General features: G+C 49.1%; 1 protein-coding gene across 8 annotated transcripts in view; it reads right to left on the reverse strand.

The window, feature by feature from the left end:
* Window positions 1-23,246, reverse strand: part of ARNT2 (aryl hydrocarbon receptor nuclear translocator 2) — a 192,400-nt gene that overhangs the window by 33,133 nt on the left and 136,021 nt on the right. For 7 of the 8 annotated variants that reach the window (XM_077128517.1, XM_077128516.1, XM_077128521.1 and 4 more), the window contains 4 exons: window positions 14,855-14,931; window positions 13,322-13,456; window positions 11,290-11,364; window positions 5,091-5,242 (listed from right to left, as the gene is read on the reverse strand). In XM_077128517.1, coding sequence (XP_076984632.1) covers window positions 5,091-5,242; window positions 11,290-11,364; window positions 13,322-13,456; window positions 14,855-14,931 — 439 coding nt within the window. The remainder of the gene's footprint in view (window positions 1-5,090; window positions 5,243-11,289; window positions 11,365-13,321; window positions 13,457-14,854; window positions 14,932-23,246) is intronic. The other variant, XM_077128518.1, reaches the window with a different exon arrangement.

Consider the following 23,246-nt stretch of genomic DNA (forward strand, 5'->3'; position numbering starts at 1 on the left):
CCTCCACCCCACAACAGCACCAGTAGTTGTAGTTCTGAAACTCCAGAAAGGCTTTCGAATGACGCTTTCACAGGAAGCAGAGCTCAGCCTGTGCAGATGCAAAAACACTGACTGACTCATGCTCAGAAACAGCCTATGACTTGTCTCCATAAGAGAGTGTCAAACTCAAACGCCAGCAACATGGCAGGACTCAAAGGTGTGCAACCAGCTGGTTAGGTGAGAGCCTGATTTCCGGACCTCATTCTGCACTGACAGTAAGACGAAGAAATGCAGAGCTGAAAAGAGGCCCGCTGCTCAGCCGATTCACACAAGTGCTAAACATTAGAAACTTGATTTCTCCAGGGAGTTCCTTTTGGATGCTCTGGACTGAACACAACTGAAGGCGCAATTCCATCCCTAAGTAGAGTGTTTAACAATCATTCCATGCGGGTCTGCCTGCTGCTGGCATAGCGCGGTCTTGCAAACTCAGAAGAGGGCTGGACTTTTCAATCGACAGTTACCACTGCCCTTTACAGTTCACACAGGCCTTTCCAGCCATCAGTCCCCACTGAAGACCCTTCTCCTCAGAGGCTGCTAAAGCCGGGCTCCTGGGCGTACATCCCCAGGGGACATTCTGATCCGATGGAGCCCTGGTGAGCTGCCAAGAGCCCTCACCCTGGGAAAACACTTAGGGACACCCCTTTGTGGAATGCTCTGTTCTACTCTGTCAGCACATCTGCCTTTCAGCAAGAGAGATTGATTTTGAGCAGAGAGCTTTACTTTCTTCCAGGGCCCCACTGCAGTGCCCACCCGTGGGGGCTTTCTCGGAGGCCATGAGTGTTTGGCTCTGTCCCTCCCTCTGTCCCTTCGTGCGCTCTCTGTGGTTTTAGAGCCTGAGCCCCTGCCTTATGGGGCCCTTCGAGGGCTCAGTGACTGTCACACTGCACTCCCTCGCAGCAACAACAGGCGATTCTGACAGCTGAGGTGTGAACAAACATCGGACACGAATGGAGGAGGACACACAACGAAAAGGGGGGGCTTGTGATGCCAGCTTGGTGCATACTAGGGGTGCCCCCCTTACTGCAGCCTCACCCACAGGCGGACGTGGGTGGACATGGGCTGTTTCCACCACACTCCAAGCTGGTCTCTCACCAGTGCGCGGTAGGCTGAGAACTCTGGTGTGGAAAAGGAGGTGAGCGGGATGCCTGGCATGGAGCATAACAGGAGGCTCTCTCGTTAGGAATCAGTGATTTTTTTTTGGGGGGGGGGCATCTAAAAGTCCAGAGTTCTAGAAAAGTGCCCGTGACTGAATGGGCAACGTATTCACTTGCGTGCTGTCCTCTAGCACAGCTGCCCGAGGTGGTGGGGGAACAGCTTGTGACAGGATGTAGGGGCCTGGGACAAAGCCAGGGAGCAGACTGGGGCTGGCATTTCCTGGTTCAGCCTTCACGAAGCAGGTAGTAGGCCCCGTTACATTGGCCCCCGGTTCAAAGAGCTCCTGAAGGAGAGGTCTGTGCACAGCTCTCTCTGTGCCCCGTTGGCTGAATAAAGTAAAAGTAATGAGCTGCTGAGCCCTGTCCTTCTGTCTCTTACTCCCATCACTCCAGCTTCAGCTATTTTCTTTAAGGCCAGCACCAGACATAGGCCTGGCACTAGAGGGCACCTCCCTGCTTGCTGAATGAAGAAACCCCCTTCCCAAGGGGGAGAAATAAAAAACCCTCAACTCACTGAGGTTACCCAGAAGTGATGAGATCAAGTCAGATGCAGAAAAAAACAAAAATAAGCTATCTTTTGCACACCTGCATCTAGGTCTCTTGTCATATTGGTTCCCCTGATACTTGCACCCAAGAAAGTCCTGCCTATAAACTACAGGTAGGAGAAGAATAGAGGAGTAACCAAGCTATAGGAGAAGATGTAAAGAAAGAGGAGTTGGCGAGACAGAGAGTTTGGGGAGAAGGACCAGTGAGAACGAGCTACTGCGTGTGGGTCACTGGTGACTGCTGAGACAGCAACTTCAAAGGAGTTAGGGGCAAAAGCCAGAGAATAAGGGGCTGGATGTGAGACAGGATGGAAGGGAAAGGCGGAGACACCACAGAGACACATGGCAGGGCCAGGCAGGAGGGAAGGATTTGGAAGAGGGCAAGACAAGGGTTTCCAGCACCAGGAAGCTGAGTGCCTGCTGAAGGGCACCGAAGGAGCCTGCGGAGGGGGACTGGACAAGACGCAGGGGTACCGAAGGAGCCTGCGGAGGGGGACTGGACAAGACGCACCACCACCGAAGGAGCCTGCGGAGGGGGACTGGACAAGACGCAAGGGCACCGAAGGAGCCTGCGGAGGGGGACTGGACAAGACGCAAGGGCACCGAAGGAGCCTGCGGAGGGGGACTGGACAAGACGCAAGGGCACCGAAGGAGCCTGCGGAGGGGGACTGGACAAGACGCAAGGGCACCGAAGGAGCCTGCGGAGAGGGACTGGACAAGACGCAAGGGCACCGAAGGAGCCTGCGGAGGGGGACTGGACAAGACGCAAGGGCACCGAAGGAGCCTGCGGAGGGGGACTGGACAAGACGCAAGGGCACCGAAGGAGCCTGCGGAGGGGGACTGGACAAGACGCAAGGGCACCGAAGGAGCCTGCGGAGAGGGACTGGACAAGACGCAAGGGCACCGAAGGAGCCTGCGGAGGGGGACTGGACAAGACGCAAGGGCACCGAAGGAGCCTGCGGAGGGGGACTGGACAAGACGCAAGGGCACCGAAGGAGCCTGCGGAGGGGGACTGGACAAGACGCAAGGGCACCGAAGGAGCCTGCGGAGGGGGACTGGACAAGACGCAAGGGCACCGAAGGAGCCTGCGGAGGGGGACTGGACAAGACGCAAGGGCACCGAAGGAGCCTGCGGAGGGGGACTGGACAAGACGCAAGGGCACCGAAGGAGCCTGCGGAGGGGGACTGGACAAGACGCAAGGGCACCGAAGGAGCCTGCGGAGGGGGACTGGACAAGACGCAAGGGCACCGAAGGAGCCTGCGGAGGGGGACTGGACAAGACGCAAGGGCACCGAAGGAGCCTGCGGAGGGGGACTGGACAAGACGCAAGGGCACCGAAGGAGCCTGCGGAGGGGGACTGGACAAGACGCAAGGGCACCGAAGGAGCCTGCGGAGGGGGACTGGACAAGACGCAAGGGCACCGAAGGAGCCTGCGGAGGGGGACTGGACAAGACGCAAGGGCACCGAAGGAGCCTGCGGAGGGGGACTGGACAAGACGCAAGGGCACCGAAGGAGCCTGCGGAGGGGGACTGGACAAGACGCAAGGGCACCGAAGGAGCCTGCGGAGGGGGACTGGACAAGACGCAAGGGCACCGAAGGAGCCTGCGGAGGGGGACTGGACAAGACGCAGGGCACCGAAGGAGCCTGCGGAGAGGGACTGGACAAGACGCAAGGGCACCGAAGGAGCCTGCGGAGGGGGACTGGACAAGACGCAAGGGTACCGAAGGAGCCTGCGGAGAGGGACTGGACAAGACGCAAGGGTACCGAAGGAGCCTGCGGAGGGGGACTGGACAAGACGCAAGGGCACCGAAGGAGCCTGCGGAGGGGGACTGGACAAGACGCAAGGCCAAGACGAGATCAGCGTGGTTGACACTGCTGATAAAAACATCAGCAATAACCCCTGCAGTCTTGTTTACCAAGTACCATTTCTGTGGCTGGTATCACGCTGGAGTATGTCACGTGCAATATCTACGTGCAGAATCTGCATACAACTCTATGATGCAAGGAGAGTAGAGACTGTTATTCTCCCCATTTTACAGATGAGGCAACTAAGGCTTAGAAAAAGTAGGCGATGTGCCCAGTTCGGAGTTGGGACTGAGGTCCAGATCACCTGACCCTGGAGCCTGTGCTTTTCCCCTCGCCATCTGCAGGGATCGCCTGTGCACTTGTCTGTTAAGTTCTATGCCTGGTGGCCCAGGAGCAGGGGCTGAAGCTGAACACCCAGGGTGGCGTTAGCTGGGAAGGAGGTGGCTTGGCGGGAGCAGTGGATCCAGACGGGAACTCCCAGTACCAGCAGCTCAGCTAAGACAAGAAGGGCAGGACTTGGCCAGTACTGGGCGCCAGGAGGAAATGCAACTGCCTGGAGCGTCAGTCTCCTGGAAGGCTGCCGGGGACGGGGGCCAGCAGGTGAGGGGAGGGGAACAGCCTGGGAAGCTGGAAGTGCAACATGAGGACCTTCTCAGGACGTCAGACTCACCGCCCAGCCCTGCACGGCCGCTCCCAACAGCAGGCACAGCTTGGGCACGCTCATGCACACTGTGGCGTCCTTTCACCTTTGTCCGTGCCTGTTCCTTAGTTTTGAACTTCCCTGAGACCAAACCCAGAGAAGAGGAGTGACCTGCCCAAGGTCACATGGCCGGTGCTGGGAGGTGACTTCAGCATCTGTACTGTGCTGAGAAGGAACTTGAGCTCACTGAATTCTCACAAGCACCGGATAAGGCAGGGCTTATCACTCCGCCTCACAGCTGGGGAGGCCGAGAGCTGAAGGAACCTGCTGGAGATCACAAGCCGGGCAATGGCTGGACCAAGACTGGAGTCCAAAGTCCATCTGGCAGCATGCAGGAGGGGCGGGAGGGGAGTAGCCAGTGGGCGCTTGGGAGGGATGCCCCGAACATGAGGCTGGGTGGGACTCTGCGTTTTCCCTGCCCCCGGCCGGTCAGAGGCTCTGCCCCACTGCCCTCGCACTGGCTTCAGCGGGACCAAGGAACCGGGCATCAGCCTCTGGCTGCTCCACCAGGAAGCGGAGGAAGTGGGGGTGCCAGGCAGAGCCCCCACTCTGCTGGGCTTGTGCTCAGCAGGAGAGAAAGAGCAGCCAGAGCACCTGGTGCAGCCTGTGGTGGGGGGAAGACGGATGCACGGGGGCCTCCTGCAAACGGGGTGGGCGTTGAGATGCGGAAACCTGGGAGAGAGGCAGGGACGGCCCCCAGTCTCCCCTACTCTTGGGGGTCCCTCCCTGCAGGGGCCTCCAGCTGCACTTAAGAGTCCAGAGGACGAAAGAAGCCCCAAAGGGAAACCCCCAGCCCCGGACTCAGCACAAGGCGCGAGGGCCGGCGCAGGGGGGGCCTGGCACGTACTTGACGTTGGTGTTGGTGCAGATGATGTACTCGATCTCGTCCGAGTAGGGGTTCTGGAAGGTGAAGCTGCTGGTGCGGAGGAGCAGCCACTCCCGGGGCTTCGTGCGGAACCGGTACATGACCGACAGGACCTGGCCCTTCAGCTTCACCACCTGGAAGACATTCGGGGAAGGACGTCGGCAGGGGCACAGGCCCTGTGGCCAGCCGCTGCGAGGGCCAGCAAGGACCTCCCAACAGGGGCCCTGTGGCTCCAAGAGAGGACGAGAGGACAGCGAGGACGACAGGGACAGCGAGGATAAGAGGACAGCGAGGACGAGAGGACAGCAAGGACGAGAGGACAGCGAGGGTGAGAGGACAGCGAGGACAGGGACAGCGAGGGCAGGAGGGACAGCAAGGGCGAGAGGGACAGTGAGGGCGAGAGGACAGCAAGGACGAGAGGACAGCGAGGGCGAGAGGACAGCGAGGAGAGGGACAGCGATGACGAGGGACAGCGAGGGCGACAGGACAGCGAGGACAGGGACAACGAGGGCGAGAGGGACAGTGAGGGCGAGGGTGCCGGAGAGAGAGAGCGCAGCTAAGTCCCAGGACCCCTCTGTCTGCGGCTGCTCGGAAACGGGACCCACTACGTTTGCATCGTTCTGGCCCCACGACGGGAGACGTGAGCTAGGAAAAGCCTGCAGAACTTGTCTGAACCTGTTTAACCTTGTTCCTCGGATCGCATACACACCCTGCGAGGAGATACAATAAAATGATAAACTGGTACGCATTACCGATTTGCACATAAACATCGATGACAATTTTTAGGTTGCAAGTATGGTTTCCAAAATGCGTTCAAAAGTAGTATCTTAGGTGCATTCTCGCAAGAGTTTGGCGAATTGGACTTTGCTATTTATGGATGATAATGCGGCAACTCAGAGAAATTCAGAAAGCTGCCCAGGGTCAGACAGCGTTGGTAAGCAAGGTCTTACTTCCAAATCACATGCCTGACTCTCTGGATTCACAGTTCAGTCTTTTGTCCTATGTAGAGGCACATACACACACACACACACACACACACACACACACACACACACACACATACCACGCACATGCAAAAACACAAAGACACGTGCAGAAGGTAGCATTCAGGGCTGAAGCATAAACAACAAAAGGAAAAAAAAAGAGAGAAGTGACCAGCGGGTCCAGGCCAGGGATGTGACTGCATGCCCAGACAAAACGAACAGGCCGTCCTCCCATGAGCAGTGCAGGACACCAGGTCCCGCAGCTGAGCAGGGCTCCCACAGCTGGGAAACCACAGCGTGCCGAGAGGTAGGAGCAGGGACCTGGTTCCAGGGGTCACAGAAGGCCGGGCTTCCCCTTTCCCAAGCCCACCACACACGAAGCCTCTCCCCTGTCTAATGTCACAGTTTCCACCAGCCTGGATGAAGAAGGGGGCGGGGACCTCTTGGCACTTGGGTAGCCTGTCCCCTGGCACCGGGGCTGGCACAGAGCAGGCAGCCATGCCTGGACCTGCTGGCCCCATGTCCTGGGCTGATGCATGGGCGGTGACTGTCATCTTTCTGGGCAGCCCTACTCTGGGGGAAGCCAGAAGAGACCTGGGCCTGACGGTGTCAGACAAGGCTCCCTGGTGGGAAATCTTTGCGGGATGAATAACCCACACCAAGAGCTCGAGGAGGGTGGGAGGCCTTTCCTGGCACCACATGTGAGGGTGAAAGCTGCAGGGTAAGGCAAGGCTAGGATGGATGCTCAGGGGTTGCTGCCTGACAGCAAACCTATGGCCCCCCAAACTAAGGATTCTGGAGGACAAGGCCACGTCCCCTCAGGTCAGCATTCTGAGAATTCATGGGGAACTCTTCTGTGTCTGCCCAAAATACATTGGGGAAGAGACAGCTGCTCTCCACGTTTAGAGACACTGCTTCTACCCTGTGAAGAAGTGTATGCAGGGAGTCTTTTGATTTTTATCTAACTAGAATGCCTGAGATGGTGCCACATTTTTCAGCTTCATGGGACAAACACGTGCAAGGCACTGCCTGTGTGCAGAGCACGACCCCTGGAGCTGTGGCCAAACAATAAAGGTAGGGTAGCGGCCGTCTGGTGCCCTCCTAGCTGCCACGTCACGTGCTAAGTACCTTATGACAGCATTCTGTGAATCTGGAAACTGAACATCAAAGAAGCTAATCTGTGCAAGGCCTTGGGACTTGGGAACGGCAGAGCCCATATTTGATCCCAGATCTGCCTGACACCAATGCTACTGCCTTACTGTCTTTTCATGAATCCCTTTAGCCCAGGCAGACTTTTTGCCCCAAGGAGCTTCTCATCTAGCAGGGGAGACAAGTACATAACTGCACCCCAGAGAGAAGGTACCAAACGCCACTAGAAAAACACAAGTGTCCCAGGGCTCCTGGGGGAGCAAGGAGACAGCCTGCTGTTGGGACCCAGAAAAGGCACCAGGAGGAAGATGGGGTCTGGAGGTACTTTTGTAGGCGGGTAAAACGTAGGCAAGTGAAGCTGTGCAGGGAGGGCTCTCCTGGCAGAGAGCCTGGCACGAGCAAATGTTTGAGGCTGGGAAACCCGAGGTGCGAGCAGGACTGGAGGCTGTGGGGAAGGCAGCGCCGGCAGCACAGCGGAGGCTTAGGAGGCTGCACCCAGCTCTGCTCAAAGCTGGGACAGGAGACTGCAAAGGCCGGGCAAACGACCCAGCCCAGCTCTACATAAGAACAGCTTCCTCCTCGTACTTCTCGCCATCATCATCATCATTGTGATGGAAGGTGTCTGAGCAGAAAGGAGGGTGATATGATAGGAGCCTGCATTACATCTTGTGGGGTTCCACTCTTGCTGGGTGAACTGCGGCCCAGAGAGGGAGCCAAGAACAGAGCATCGGCTCCCCGGGGCTGCCTGTGCACAACCACCCACCACACCAGGGCCCTCCCAGGGCTGGTCAGGCTCTTAGGTCTCAATTCTGGGCCGTTTAGAATGCTTTTTTAAAATCCAGGGTTCAAAGGCCAGCTTTTAGCTGACGCAGACCCCACGTGAGCTTGCATGAATAAGCCACTTCCCTATATCAACAGTCTGTCCCCTATTCCACCCACCGGCAGCCAGAGCCCAAAGAACACAAGCAGGGGGCCAGGGTTGGGCATGCTCTAGGATGTCCCGTGGCTGTTCAGCTGCAGCCCTCTATCCGGGTGGGGGCCGCTGGCTCTCAGGCACTGCTGCCTCAGCTTCCAACTCACAGAGCAAGAATGCCATAAGCTGGACACTGGGGTGGGAGCAGATATTAAATTCTTTCTCTTTTCAGAGCCAGTCTGAAGAGGTCCAGATGTTCTGCCGGACGGAGGGGCCTATGTGAGGGTTGTGGTGCTGAGAGTGGATGCTCTGGAGAGAGGCAGGCCTGAGTTCCAACCCCAGTGCTGTTACCACCTTGCTGTGTGACCTGGCACTGACTACCAAACCTCTCTGAGTCCCGGCGTCCAGTGTGAAAAAGGAGAGATGACAGCACTTACTGTGCGGGGTTGAGGATTCCAGAAGATAAGGACACCAGAGGGGCTGGACAGTGATCGGCCCATGGAGCAGTGAGGACACTGCCAGGGTTTCATTCTCACATACCCAGAAAAATAAAGCCAACCCACCCACGCCCGACTAAACTAGGATGATGCAAAATTCATACTGCCCGCACACTTAACAAGATATGGTGTAAAAAATATAGCTGTGAAATGCCGAACCATTCGAATCTCACATTCTTCCAAGATGAAACCCACCCTGGGCTAACGATCATTTGGACTTCTCCATTACATGCCACCAGTGCCAGTTTCCACACTAAGTGGTGGATACACTGGTGACACGCTAAGACATGGGCCCTGCCACAGGGAACTTACGGCTTCGTAAAGGACATAGGGGGAAAAATAAGTCCAAGCCAAGCACACACAAGTAAGACAATTAGAAACTGCAGGAGGTGCTACGGAGGAGAAACAAGGACTGAAAAGAAGGCGGGGTCTTTTTCAGCCAGGGTGGTCGTGGGAGGTGTCTTTGAGGAGAGGACATGAGTTGAAACCTAAAGGGTGAGAGAAGACATCCGTCAATGAAGAGTGAGGGAAAAGCATTCTGCCCAGAGGGAGCAGCACGTGCAAAGGCCCTGAGGTGGGATAAAGCATGATGCGTTCAAGGCACTAAAAGGAGGCCAATGTGACCGCAGGGTCATGCCCAAGGATGAGAGGGGTTGAGGTGAGGCTCATGCGGGGCATGCAGCCTGGAAAGCCACTGGCAGCTGTTAAGTACAAACATAGCCAGAACCAAATTTATGTTTTCAGAACGGCTTGGGGTGTGACGAGAGTAAAAGTGGGAGACTGGCAAGGAGTGCATTGCAGTGTTCAAAACGCACGATGGGGTGGCCTGGTCCAGGTCAGAAAGAATGCAAAGGGGTGGGACATGGGTGTATTTTGGAGGTGTAATGGAAAGACCTGTGAATGGCCGGAGGTGGGGCATGAGATGAAGGGAAGAGTGAGGGATGCTTCTCGGCTTCTGGCCTGAGCAATGTGGCGGGTGTGAGGCAGATTGGGAGCTGTGCAAGAGGGGCCGGCGTTCTGTCTCTAAGGTTACTGGACATTTGAGGGTGAAACTCGAGGGGCAGTCTGGTTCGGAGTCGCCTGACCAACAGGTAAGACCACCTAAGGGGGTTTTATGGAGAGGAAAGAAGAGAAGGCAGCCAAGGTCAGAGCCCTGGGGAGGCATACCTCCCAGAAGCGGGAGAAGAGAGGAACCAGCAAAAGAGCCTGAGAAGGGGCTTCCAGAGAGGTGGGAGGAAAACCAGGAGTGGAAAAGAGCAGAGCATGCAAGGAGCAGGAAGGGCTGAGCAGTGTGCCCACGTAATGGGCACAGGCCTGGGGCACCACATCTGCCCCTGCAGACACAGCAGTGCCTTCCAGAAGAGAGCTTGGCTGTGGGAGAGATTCATTCTGAAACCCTCATAGAGCAGAATGTCAAGCATTCTTTCTCTCAGATGAGTGACAAAATACTATTCACTTTTAAAAAGTAACTAAAGCGGGCAGGCCACGGTGGCTCAGCAGGCAGAGTTCTCACCTGCCATGCCGGAGACCCGGGTTCAATTCCTGGTGCCTGCCTTTGCAAAAACTAAATAAGTAAGTAATAATTCAAAGGCCCCCTCTTGTGCAGCACTGCCCATTCCATCCTTTGCTCGGGCTGAGCCGAGCCCTCAGTGGAAGTGTGCCTCCTCTCTCCCCATGGCTGAATCTGGAGTCAGCAGTGACGAGTCCTCAGTTTGAATCCTGGTTGTTACTTGCTAACTGTGTGACCTTAAGGCACGTCTCTTTCATTGGGCCTCACTGTAAAAAGAGGATAATATGCACCTCTGATGCCTGCTGTGAAGATTCAGTGAAGCAAAAGGGTTTCCAGGTGCCCAAGGCACAGCGGGTGTACAGATACCAGGGCGGGCATCCCCAGGCTTCCAGGGGTCAGGCTAAATTCCGCTCTCTCCCTCATCATTTCTGTCCAAAGCCAAGACTGGCCTTCTTACGTTGCTTTGCAATTTCCACTTGTTCCTGCCCCATTTCCAAACTCATCACCTCTTACTTGGACAATTTAAGCAGCTTCCCGATTTGCCTTTGTTCCAAGTTATTTCCCACATCTGTCTGTCCTGCACACCTGGGATGCCAAGGTTGTCTTCCAAAAACAATGCTCTGCTTAAGAGCCATAAAGGAATCCTCACTTACCCTCAAATAACTCAGGCAGGCTATTTCAAATTCCTTAGCCTGGCTCACTGGCCCTTCACCACCTGGTCTCACCAGCCTCATGCTTCCCCACTGCCCACGTCCTCCCTGAAAGCTGGTCGGTGCCACTGCAGCCAAAGGAAATGCTTGCCATTCTCCCAACCGACCATGTACTTTGTGTCTCCGGAGGTTGGCCCCTCAGCCTAGAATGTTCTCTCATTTCTTCTGTTGGAAACCCTACATGCATCCTCTAAAAACTTCTGGGAAACTGTTTCTGATTCTTCCCCACAGGGTTAACCTCTCTGTGTCCTCAGTGCTCTGGGGTACTTTTCCCCACGACTCCTTGGGGGCTCTCGTCTCACTCTCTGTAAGGCTCCCTATGTGCCTGCCTTCCCCACCCACAAGGCAGGGTCGGGAGGGGGCTTTAGCCTGGCCCTGCAGCCCCAGGTCCTCGCTCTGCAGCCCCACCTGCCCGGTACCTGCTGAAAGCTCTCACGCAGGTGGCTCTGGTCCTCAGGGTGGCAGAATTCCAAAATGTCCTTTCCCAGAAGATCCTAGGGGAAACAGAGAAGCACTCATAACCCCAAATTCTCCTTTTCAACATTTATATACTTACTGTCAGACAGCAGTGTTCATGAACAGCCCCTTCTATTCCTTTCCTTTAGTTTGTCCCACTGTAGGGAAAAATAAGTGGGTACAAATTTTCCCTTGGCGTGATGATGGGACCGGTTTCCTGGCATCTCTCCTCTCAGTTCTCTTGGCATGCTGTGTCCCGATTTCTAACCTTGTAAGGCACTAGATCAGCAGCTCCAGAATCCAATTTTGTATTTGTTTGCCTTGGAGAGGCAAACTGTAATAAACATATTTTAATAAACATACAAAGAAAGCAAACTCATAGCATGAGGACAGATGTGAAAATTAGAACTGTTTAAATGTGGAAACTGGAGCTCCCTTGTGGCTGAAGAAATGCTGTTATCATAAAATAGCTGTACTTGTTAAAAGCCTGTTTACTGCCTACCTTCTCTTCTCTATGTTTTATTCAAAAGACCTCGTATTAACCCAAAACAAAGTGTGCTTCAGAATGAAACTGACCAGGGTAAGATAAACATCAAAGCACAGCTCCAACAGCGTTACAGGAAACTGGCCCAAGTAGAAGCGTCTTAAACAGCAAAGGATTTAAACAAAGTCATTTGTCAGAACCAAGGTCAGTAAATGGCCTAAGTGTGAACTGATAAGGACAGGGGAGGTAAAACCTTTTCTGCGTGCCCAGGAGCATTCAGCTGTTCGCAGGAGGTGCTGGTGGGCAGACGGGTCTGGTTGGAGCTACAATGCCATGGAAGGCCATGGTGGGTTTGGAAATAGAGGAGTTTTCCTTTGAATCTGTCCAGGAATCTCGAGATTTGCATGAACCTGGAGATGCAGAGCCATATGATTACATAAAGGGTTCCAATATTTCTTGGTTTGGACTATTTCTAGTTCACGTGAATAGAGGCGCATAGCAACTTTGTCTCCCACTACAAATCTCTTTTTCTCAAAGCTTCGTATTTTGAAAGATATTTAAATCCACAGAACGGTGGAAAGAACAGTAAAATGAACACATGTATATCCTCTTCCTAGATTCAACTATTTGTCGATATGTTGCCATATTTGCATTTTCTTTCTCTCGCTTTCATATATATTTAATATATACTCAAATTTCTTGCTAAACCATGCAAAAGTAAGTTGCAGACATCATAATGCTTCTCTTTTATGTACGTTAATATGTATTGCATAAAAGTATTATCTTATAAAATATAATATCCCATTATCACACGCAGGAAAATCAGAAAGTATTCCATAAAATTATCCCATATTCTGTCCATAATAACACTTCCTCAATTATATCTCAACTGTCTTTTCCAGTTACATGCCTTCAGGCTTGGGATCCAGTTAAGAGACTCACATTGCATCTTCTTGTTTTATCTCTTTGGTCTCTCTTATTCTGGAACAATCTCTCTATCTCTTTGTGTTTCTCATACCACTGGTTTTTAAAAAAGAGTTTGGAATAAAGAACTGAAAAGCCATCCTCTGTAAAGAGGGTTCCCAAATACATCTAAGGAACAAGGGATTAGGCAAAGTTGAGTGGGCAGCTTTCCTGCAAGACTCTTGAGTCTTTCACAGGTTGATGTGCTCTATAGGTTTCTAAGGAGAGTTCCTATTTCGTGTTTATCAAAATTAATCACTCAGAGAGCCCATTCAAAGCTGAGCATCTTAATTCTAGTTTTTGAAAAATCAGCTAGAGAGGCAGAGTGGCTGGGGCAAAGAATGAAGAGTTAGTTTTAGGTGTGCAATTGCCTATAGTGCTCATTCTTGCTTTGGGAAGATGTCAGTCTATTCAGGAAGGGTAGATGAATTTAATGCTACATTTCCTCCTATCGTCACTGTGTTGTATCTAGAGCCAAGGAGATGAGTATTCTTCAAGGTAAGTTAAATCTCTTGCCAACTGCCATGAGCCCAAAGCGATCCACAGACCTGCGGCTGGTAGCCAATCACACTGATGCATCTTGGATCCACAAATGTGATGATTCCATCAGAATTATGCCGGGATAAGAACTCCGTGGGCACCGAGACCCCGTTCATATCCATGCAAACAGGAGAGCTGGTCACCTGCAGTAGGGGAAAGCTCGTGGTCAAGGGGCTGCTGGTGGAGACAGAGAGTGGGAGAAGTCCAGTGGATGTAATTTCACAGATCCTTCTGTGTCATTAGGATGAACCTAAAGTGTTCCAACAGTCCTGGTCATGCCTTTGACTAACGGTGGAACAGGGTGCCTCTTCCTTTACATTTCTGAGCTTTGGTTTCCTTATCACCCGATGGGAATAATGAAACCCGTAATTTCATAGGGTAGTTGTGAGGTTCGAGAGAGATACTGCACGTTCAAGCCTGGCACAATGCCTGGCGTGCAGTTGGTGCTCAAGAAATGTTAACACAGTTCCATTCTCCCAGCTTCCCTTGACTGAGGACGGCAAATAAGCCTAAAAGTACTGGTCAAGATCTTTAGAAAGTATATACTTGTGCAGTGAATTTTCCCAAGTATTCCTTCTTCATCCATCAATAAGGAATACTCATCATTTGTCAGACCCGAGCCAAACGGCTCTCATTTGTTTGAAAATGGTGACCCAGGAAACCAGGGACGTAAAAGATGAGTGTTCTCTGAATTGACTGTTATTTCTCCCCTCATCGGTACGGACAAAACTCTCCATGCCTCAAGGAGCTGAACAGGCTAGCTAATTGAGTGGTTACTGACTATGCCAGACATTGTGCAGGGGATTTACATGCATCATCGCTCTCAAACATATTTAATTCCCACAACATAAACAAGACACAAATGCTGCCACTGAGGAGCTTGCAGTTGAGTGGGGGGCCAAGCATGCACCTCACAACTACAATAAGACGGTGACAGAATGACAACCGAGGGGCAAACTCAATGCTATGGATGTAGGAAGGAAGAATTAATTCGGATTAAAAGGATACAGAGTCATCTTTAGCTGGGTTTTGAGGGATGACTAGATAGGAAGTAAAGAGGAGAAGAAGGAGTTCTGGCAGGAGAAAAAGAGCAACAGTGAAATACAGGGCAGAAGAAGCAGCCTATGGAAACCCACAGGGGTGGGAAAGTACACGGTGGCTTTATGGAAAAGAAAATGATGGGATTTGGGAAGAGAGTATGGTGAGGGGAGGGAAGGACATGAGGTGGCAATGAGTTTGAACTTTATGCCATAGACCATGGGGAACCATCTAAGGCAATTAAACAGGGGCACGGTATGAGCAGAACTTGACTTTGCAGTGACTGGCACAAATGTGGGGGATACCACTCATGAACGTTGCCAGAACTCTGCTGCTAGCAGCTCACAGACCCCTTCTTTTCTCCTACATGTAGCCTCATCCAAGCATGAGAAATGAAACCCAACGGATACTTAATATGCAGTAAAGGTCAGATTTGGCATTCAAACCTACAGCTCTTTGCAAATGATAAGTGCTGGACTGAAAAGGCCATGGTTTGCTCTTACCTGCAGCCTCCCAATTGCCACAAGGCAATATTTGCTGCCTTGTCCCACTTCAGCATCTTCTTCAGGTATGGTCATTCCTGAAATGAGAAGTGTCAGTGTCTTCAGCATGCCCAAGATGAATGGAAAGGTGGCAAAAGTGCCTGGGATTTTATTTATGCAGTTGAAAATGCAGATCTCCTACTGATGCCTTGGTTTGGAAAGCTAGCCAATGAATTAACCAGCCCCGCCTTCATCTCCTGCTCCTCTCTCTGCATGATTTCATGGTATATTATCATCCATATCCATGGGTGATACAGAGGAAATTAAGGAAGATGAAATGCAAAGTAGTAATCTTTATATTTAAACAATTTGGCCAAAATATTTAGTTATGAAAGAAATTTTAGTAAGACGTCTAGGTGGGCATTTGAGCTTATGTAAATATTTCACTTATTTGTTGTCAAAGACCACAGGAGGCAAAATAATAAACAAAATGAAACTTAAAACAACCAAAGCTGAAGTTATTAGCTTGCTAAGCAAGGGGGACACAAGCAATCATTGCCGTTGGGAGGTAGCAGAGTGGAGTCAGCGTTTTCTGAGAGCTATGAAGGGACAATTCATGATGGTTGTGGTCGACTGAATTACGTTCCCCGATTTAGACATGTTCTTAATCTTAATCCCCATCCCTGTGGTGTGAAGCTATTGTAAATAAGACCTCTCTAAGATGTTTAGTTAAGGGGAACCTGACCAAATGAGGGTAGGTCTTAACTGGATTACTGGGGGGTCTCCTAAGGAGTCAGATGTAGGAACTCAGGTGAAAACCAGGAGAGCAGATATAAGAAATGAAAGGACATCGCCTTGGGACCTGAGGCAAAGAAAAAAGCCAAGGAACCCCAAGGACAGCCAGCAGCTAGCACCAGAAGGCAATCTACCATGGGAGAAAGCAGTGACCTTGCCAATGCTTTGTGTGGACTTCTCGTCTCTGAAAGGGGGTGGTAATAAAGGTCCATTGTTTAAGCCAATCCATCATGTAGTATTTGATGCAAACTAAGGCAATGATGAGGCTAATTAAGGCCTGAAACCGCATGCTCTGGATAGAAAGGAATTGGAAAAACAATCTTGGTCATTCACTGAACAGCAAAGAACAATCCGAGAGGCCCAGTGGGGGCGGGGAGGGGCATCAGGGTCCCTCACAGGACGTGGTTCTTGAAAATTTAGCTGGTGAGAACAGTTGAAGTGCAATGGGCATTCTGTTTGGAACCTCCAGGTAAGTGCTGCTCCTCTAGGTAGAAAATTTCCCTTTATGATGCACAACCCTTACCCTGAGTACTTCTGCAATAGGTCGGGCCAAAGGGTCACAGTGATAAGAATCACAGGAGTTCACTAACGCCCCTGACAACAGACTGTGAGGGGTGTGGACAACGCTAGCATGTTCTAAGAACAGAGAAATTCACTCCTTCCTCACCCCTGCCACCCTGTTCACATTCCTTTCCTATCCTCTCCCACCCACTCCCCACAGGCAACCAGTCTTTCTAGCTTCTGGTTTCTCCTAGCACTTTTTTTTTTTTGCCACAAATGAGCAGATACATGTGTATTTTCATATGTTCTTTTCCTTCTTACATGAAGGATGCTGCATTGTAATACTCCCTCGGGTTTTGTTCCCTTCACTTAGCAGCATGCCCTGGACATCACTCCTATACATTCACAGAGATCTTTCTTATTCTGTTTCAGAACTGCATAGCGCTGCATTGGTGGATGTGCCATTATATATTAACCTCTCTCCTATGTATAAGCATTTACATAACATTTGCATATTCTGCAATTACAGCCGATGCTACAGTGAAAGACATTTTGCATATGTATTTTCATATTGTTAGAGGTGCATCTTCGGGGTAGAGTCCTACCAGTGGGATCGCTGGGTTGAAAGGTAAGTGCATCTATAGTTTTGTTAGCAACTGCCAAACTTCCCTCAGAAGGACTATACCAGCCTGCAATCCTACCAGCAGTAGGAAAGGGCCCGTCCCCCTGCAGCCCCGTCAGCAGAATGTGCTGTCACACTGTTTAATGTCTGCCAGCCTGACAGGTGAGAGATGTGCTCTTGCATGCCTCTGATGAGAGGTGATACGTCTGAGGACCGTTTTCATCTTTTCGTTTTGTTTTGTACTGAATTGGTTGTTCATGTGTTTACCTCATTTTTCTATCATGACTTTGGTCCTTTGTCCTTCAATTTTTAAGACCGCTTTATATATCTTGGAGTTAATAGGCCTATGTAGTATATTTTGTGAATGTGTTAGCCCAGCTGGTCTGCTGTCTTTCAGTTTCATTAATGGTATTTTTTTGCCATGAAAAATTTTAATTTTTAGGAGTCTGACTTACCAATCTTTTGTTTTATCAACTCTGGACAATCACACTTGTCACTTTACTGTTCCTCCTATAAAAAATGACTTACTTTTCCTTATATCCTTGTCACATTTCAGAATATGTGCCTGATTGCCTCTATTTCCCTAAACTGGGGTACCCACAATGCAGTAGGGGAATCAGTACAGAAGTCTCTCACTTCCTTCATTCTGGAGACTATAGAGTCGGGCAGCAAAGGAAGCACATTTGGGAAGCAGGGTGTGAACTGTAGTCACTGCTCTCCATAATAAGAGTATTGATTAAGTATTTAAAAAACAACTGCAATGCAGTTCCACCTTCAGTGAGGAGGGAATAACAGAGATCAGATGCACTCTCCTGTCTGAAATAACCAAAAAAAGCAAACAGTACATGAGAAACGATGGTTTTCAAGACACTGGACATGTAACGAACCACAGCGATCCCTGAGAAATGGAAAGACAATGACATACCTGCCCCAGCTCAGTGCCCTTAAGAGAGTTTCCTAGTCAACACCTTAAATATCACAATGCCTGACATCCGAACAAAAATTATCAGACATGCGATGAAGCACGAAAATACCACACATGAGGAGAAAAATCAAGCAACCAGAGCTGACTCAAAACTGACACAGATTTTAGAATTAATGAACAAAGACCTTAAGGCTGTTATCATAACTGTGCTTTATATGTGCAAGCAGTTAAGTAGAGCTGTGAAAGATATATAAAGACCCAAACTGAACTTCTAGAGAAGAAAACTACAATGACCGAAATGAAAAATGAACTGTATCAGATTAATGGCATATTCAATATGACAAAATTAAAGATTAGTGAGCTTGAAGATGTGGAAATGAAAAGCATATAAAATAGAGAGAGGAGAGAAGAATTTTGAAGAATGAACTGCACATCAGTGAGCTGTGGGAAACTTAAAATGGACTAATGCATGGGCAAAAGGAGTCTCTGAAAGAGGGGAGAGAGTAAGTGGACCGAAAAAAATATTTGAAGAAATAATGGATGAGAAGTTTCCATATATGATGAAAAGTATAAATCTATAGTAACAAGAAGCCTAAGAAACACTGAAAGTCCAAGAAACATGAAAAATCTGTACCACGGCACACAATAATCAAATTGCTCAAAAGCAGTGATAAAAGATAAACTCTTAAAAGGATCCAGAGGGAAAAAATATACTATATACAGGGAACAAAGGTAAGTATGACAGATTTGTTGTTAGAAAACAGAGCAAATGTGAATCGAGTACAGCAATATTTTTAAAGTAAGAATGAAAAAAAAATGTAGATTTCTATACCAAGTGAAAATATCTTTCAAAAATGAAGGCGAATATACAATTTAGTGCTGTTAATTACATATTTATTTGTGTCCAAAAGAGGAAATTTTAGGTTGAATATCCTAGAATAAAAATTTAAAACAAAACCAAAAAAATATAGGACTGCACAACACAAACAGTGAACTCTATTGTAAACCATGGCTTATAGTTAATAGAACAATTACAAAAATGTTCTTGCGTGAACTGTAACCAATATACCACACTAATGCAAAGAATTAATAATAGGGTGGTATATGGGAAATCTGTATTTTATGCATGACTTTTCTGTAAACGTACAACTTCTCTAATTAAAAAAATAAATTACAAAAAGCTGGAAAATGCAGGCAAAATAAAGGTATCTGCAGATATACAAAAACTGAAAGAAAAGTGCCAGTAGACCCTCAATATTTGAAAGGTTCAAGGAAGTACTTAAGGCAGTAGGAAAATCACAGCAGTTGGAAATATGGATCTACACAATGGAATGAAAAGCAAGGGAAATGGTAACTATACAAGACAATATATAGGATTGGTTTTTTATTATTTAAAACAATAACACAGGAGAGGAAAAATGGACCCAATTGTATGCTGCTTATAAGAAACACATTTTAAATACAAAGCTCTAGTTTCAGACTCGTTTAGATGACCTTGCCTCTTGGAGGCAGGATGGATATTCTCTGGCTTTCACTTAATGTGAAGTCCTTCAGCACAGTATATGCCACTGACAATAAAACCCAGGTGCGAGGGTCACTGGAGCCATGTTTGTGTCATCTTGGCCTGAGTTAAAACTGAGATGGGCAGGACACCTCCACGTTTGGCTTGAGAGGCGGCCACATGCTACCGTACTCATGTGCGGTACAGCATTTACTGTCAATGGCTGGAGCTCTGAAACTGAGCTGAGACGGCAGTTATGGAGCTGGGAGGTTTACGATAGTGGTTCCCGCCCGCCCTCACGAAGTCATTCCGGCATGTATCGACACCCAGACTCACTCAGGTGGAGACCGAAGGAGGAACAGTGACCGTAAGGAATTGCCCCATCTCCCTTCGAGCCTCTTCCTCTCCCCTGACCCCCGGTTTTCCCTTACATTCATCTTGCTGTCAGCGGTAACGTCTACAAGGTCCAGCTGTTTTGTAGAATTCTTCAGCTTCTATGGACTTTGATGTCAGACAGACTAGAGTTCAAATCCTAGTTCTGTCAGCAACTGGCCAAGTGGGGGTCTAAGGTTTGGGACCCTCCCAAAGTGAGCCTAAAACAAGGGTGCGGTGCAGAAAGTTTATGCAGAGGGTGATCCCAGGAAGCAGGAGTGAGGAGAGATGGAAAAGTAACAAAAGTCAATACAAGGATTATCTCCCCCACACTTCTGGGCGTTGCTTGCCCCTAAGCTAAATGGGCTTCCAGTTGGAGGAGCCCCTGTTTCAGAAACGAGGAAGATACCACACTGTGACAGGAGATGCCGTCAACTTGAGGTGAGGCAGAGCTTACCCAGCGATGTCCACTGTAGTCGTAGCTGACATCGGGGTTAGGCCAGGGGACGTGAGGTGGGCACCAGAGCTATCTGTTGGAGTGACTCAACCTCTATGGCCCTGGGTTACCTTACGTAACAGGTGTGAGTGCCCACCTCAGGGGGTGTGTGGGCCGAATGAGGGGGTGGCTACAGAGCACTCAGCCTGAGGTCTGGACATGAGCTTCCTTCTCACTTCCCTGAACACATTCCCCAAATGCTCGTAGATGGGTATACCTGTGGAGAAAGAAAGTGATGGGCACAAATGCATTTTTTTTCTTTTTTTAAGAGCAAGTAGGTAAGAAATTCATTAAGTACAACCTGCAGAGAAAAGAAGCCTGTGATGCGGTACTCTTGCAAATAAGGAAAGACAGAGAGTGAGAGGCAAAAGGCAGTGGAGGGCCATCTGCCTTTATAGATGAGCTTCACTTACTTCCCTCCCCCTTCCTTCTCTCGGGGCATGCTTGGTAGTAAACAGTACCCATCTCCACGGGTGACTCACTCAGGTGGGGGTGTCTGGCTTTGGATGGGGAGCTGCTGCTGGGTCCCCCGCAGTGGGCAGCCCCCAGGCAGGAGTCTCTGTGCAGGACCCAGGCCTGCTGACCTTGATCAACCTTCATGGTTCCCTCCCCTCTCTCCCTGTCATAGCTGGCCTCAGATTCCCCCTGAAAGTTCTCGCCCCTTAACCTTCAGGGGTGTTGAAGGATGATGGTGCATTTTCTAGGGCTCTCGGGCTACCTCATTAGAGTCGCCAGGGGAGGGGTCTGGGGGCAGTGGGAGGGCTGAAAATCCTCACACCAGCATTGGTCTGGTGTGCAAGGTTTCTAATCAGTCCAGACGGTTGGAGAGAAATAGCCCCTGGCTAAGGCTCACTAAAATATGTTACTGGATTTCCATTTTCTAAGTTCTTGTCTGTGCCGTTAAGAAATAATTGAGAAGCACAGCTGAGACAGAGCAAACAGTTAAGAAATTTATTAAGTCCACATGCAGAGAAAAGGAGCATGCAGGCACTCTGGAAAGTAAAGAGAGATAGAAGGTGAGAGGCCCCAAAGGTACTTTTGCCATATTTAGGGATAAGGATGAAATGCCACAGGCCAGAAAAGGATGCAGAGAAGATAGCATGATGAAGCCTGAAGAAAAATAGTTTAAGTTCCATTTTTTGGAGAGAGCCTTTGGTATTAGGTTCTCATTGGCTAGTTTTTGAGACTAATTACCTTGGGATATCACAATCTGGTTCATTCATTCAGCAAGTTATTTACTGAGAACTTTTTCAGATTTTATAAAATACTCATGAATTCCTTTTATGATATTTGCATCAAGAATTGGAGTTAGATTCCCTTGTGACTACTAGACCAAGAAAGTACAGTAGAAGTGACACTACAGGACTTTAAGACCAGCAGCCCCGCCACTGTGGGGAAGAAAGAAGCTATCCTTGCTGTGCCCTGTCAGAATTCCCTACCTCAGAACCTGTAAGCATAACAAAACAGTGGCTGTTTCATGCCAATAAATACACAAACTAATAAAATAAAATCAATCCCAGTGGAAAGGTTTATCAGCCTAAAAGCATAGAAGAGATACGATGGATACCCAGAGTCCTTAACACACAAAATGGGCTCATTTATAAGAATGCATTTTAATCAACAAATAAAATAATGCTAAAATAATTACTAGGCTTTATTAATAGTTTGGCCTTAAGGTGGGCAAGTAATCTTTAGTTGTGAATGAGATCCAAGTGTGTGTTTGCAAAATTTCCAGAAAAGGTTGAGTAAACCCAAACTTCCTTAAAAGAATGAGTGCTTTATGTGCCCGAGTGTGAAGGTTCTCCTCAGGGCACTGGCTCAGTTTCCCCATGGGAAGGACGGTGTCCAAGCCAAGCAGAGCCAAACATCTGTAAAGGTGGCCCTGATGCCAACCCCATAAGCAGCTGCAGAGATCAAACTGCTCTGGAACCCGTCACCATCACTGCTCAGATTACCCAGGTCTTGAGATGGTGGTGGATGCCTGCGGGGAAAGCAGGGGACAGCTCTGGCATGAGCGGGTGGAAAGGAGTTAAGATAAGTGCTTACAAGTGCATACAACCTGTAACAAAACACCTCTGTGACAGGGCAGCACTGTGTAAATGGACGTTTCTCTATTTGTCAAGCATTGCCTGGACAAGATGTCACTACTCAACAGAAGAGCAACAGCCCAATTAAAAAATGAACAAAGATTCTGAACATTACTCCAAAAAAAGGCATAAAAAGTCCTATAAGCACATGAAAAGATGCTCAACATTGGTAGTCCTTAGGGAAATGCAAATCAAAACCACAATGTGATACCTACCACTTCACACTTGAGAATGGCTATGGCTAGAAAGACTCAGTAACAGGTATCAGCCCAGTAACAGGTATCGGTGAGAATGTGGAGAAATTAGAACCCTTGTATATTGCTGGTGAGAATGTAACTTGAAGCAGCCACTTTCAAAAACAGTCTGGTAGTTCATAAGGTTAAACGTAAGGTTTATTGTATGACTCAGTCATTCTACTCATAGGTATAAATCCAAGAGAGATAAAAACAGTATGTCCACACAAAAACGCGTACTTGAATGCTCATAGCAGATTTGGACCTAATAGCCCAAGAGCAGAAACAACCCAAACTTCCATCAGCTGATGAATGAATAAACAAACTGTGTTACGGCCATACAATGGCATAACATTCAGCAATAAAAAGGACTTAAGTATCGAAACATGCCACAATGTAGGTGAACCGTGAAAACGCCAAGCTAGGTGAAAAACCAGTCATGAAAGGCTACATATTATATGATTCTATTTATATGAAATGCTCAGAAAAGGAAAATCTATAGAAAAAGAAAGATTAGTGGTTGCCTAGAATTAGAGGGAAACTGGGAGTGGCTGACAATGGGTCCAGGATTTCTTCTGGAGATTAAAATGTTCTGAAATTGGTTGTGGTGACAGCCACACAACTCTGTAAAGACTTAGCATATAGAACGGTATACTTTAAATGGGTGAATTTCAGGAGATGTGGATTATTATATCGCAATAAAAACTGTATATAAACAATGTGGGGGGACAGAAAAGGATTTGAAGGGCTAAAAGGTCATTTATCACAGCTCACCAGAAGAATATGAGAGATGACATTTTGGTGTATCTTGGAATTCTGGTGTATCCCAGTGTTTGTGGAACAACACTAGAAACTCCAGATAAATAAAACGATGGACATTA

The sequence above is a fragment of the Tamandua tetradactyla genome, chromosome 14 (assembly GCF_023851605.1).
Source record: "Tamandua tetradactyla isolate mTamTet1 chromosome 14, mTamTet1.pri, whole genome shotgun sequence".
NCBI classification, from domain to species: Eukaryota; Metazoa; Chordata; class Mammalia; order Pilosa; family Myrmecophagidae; genus Tamandua; species Tamandua tetradactyla.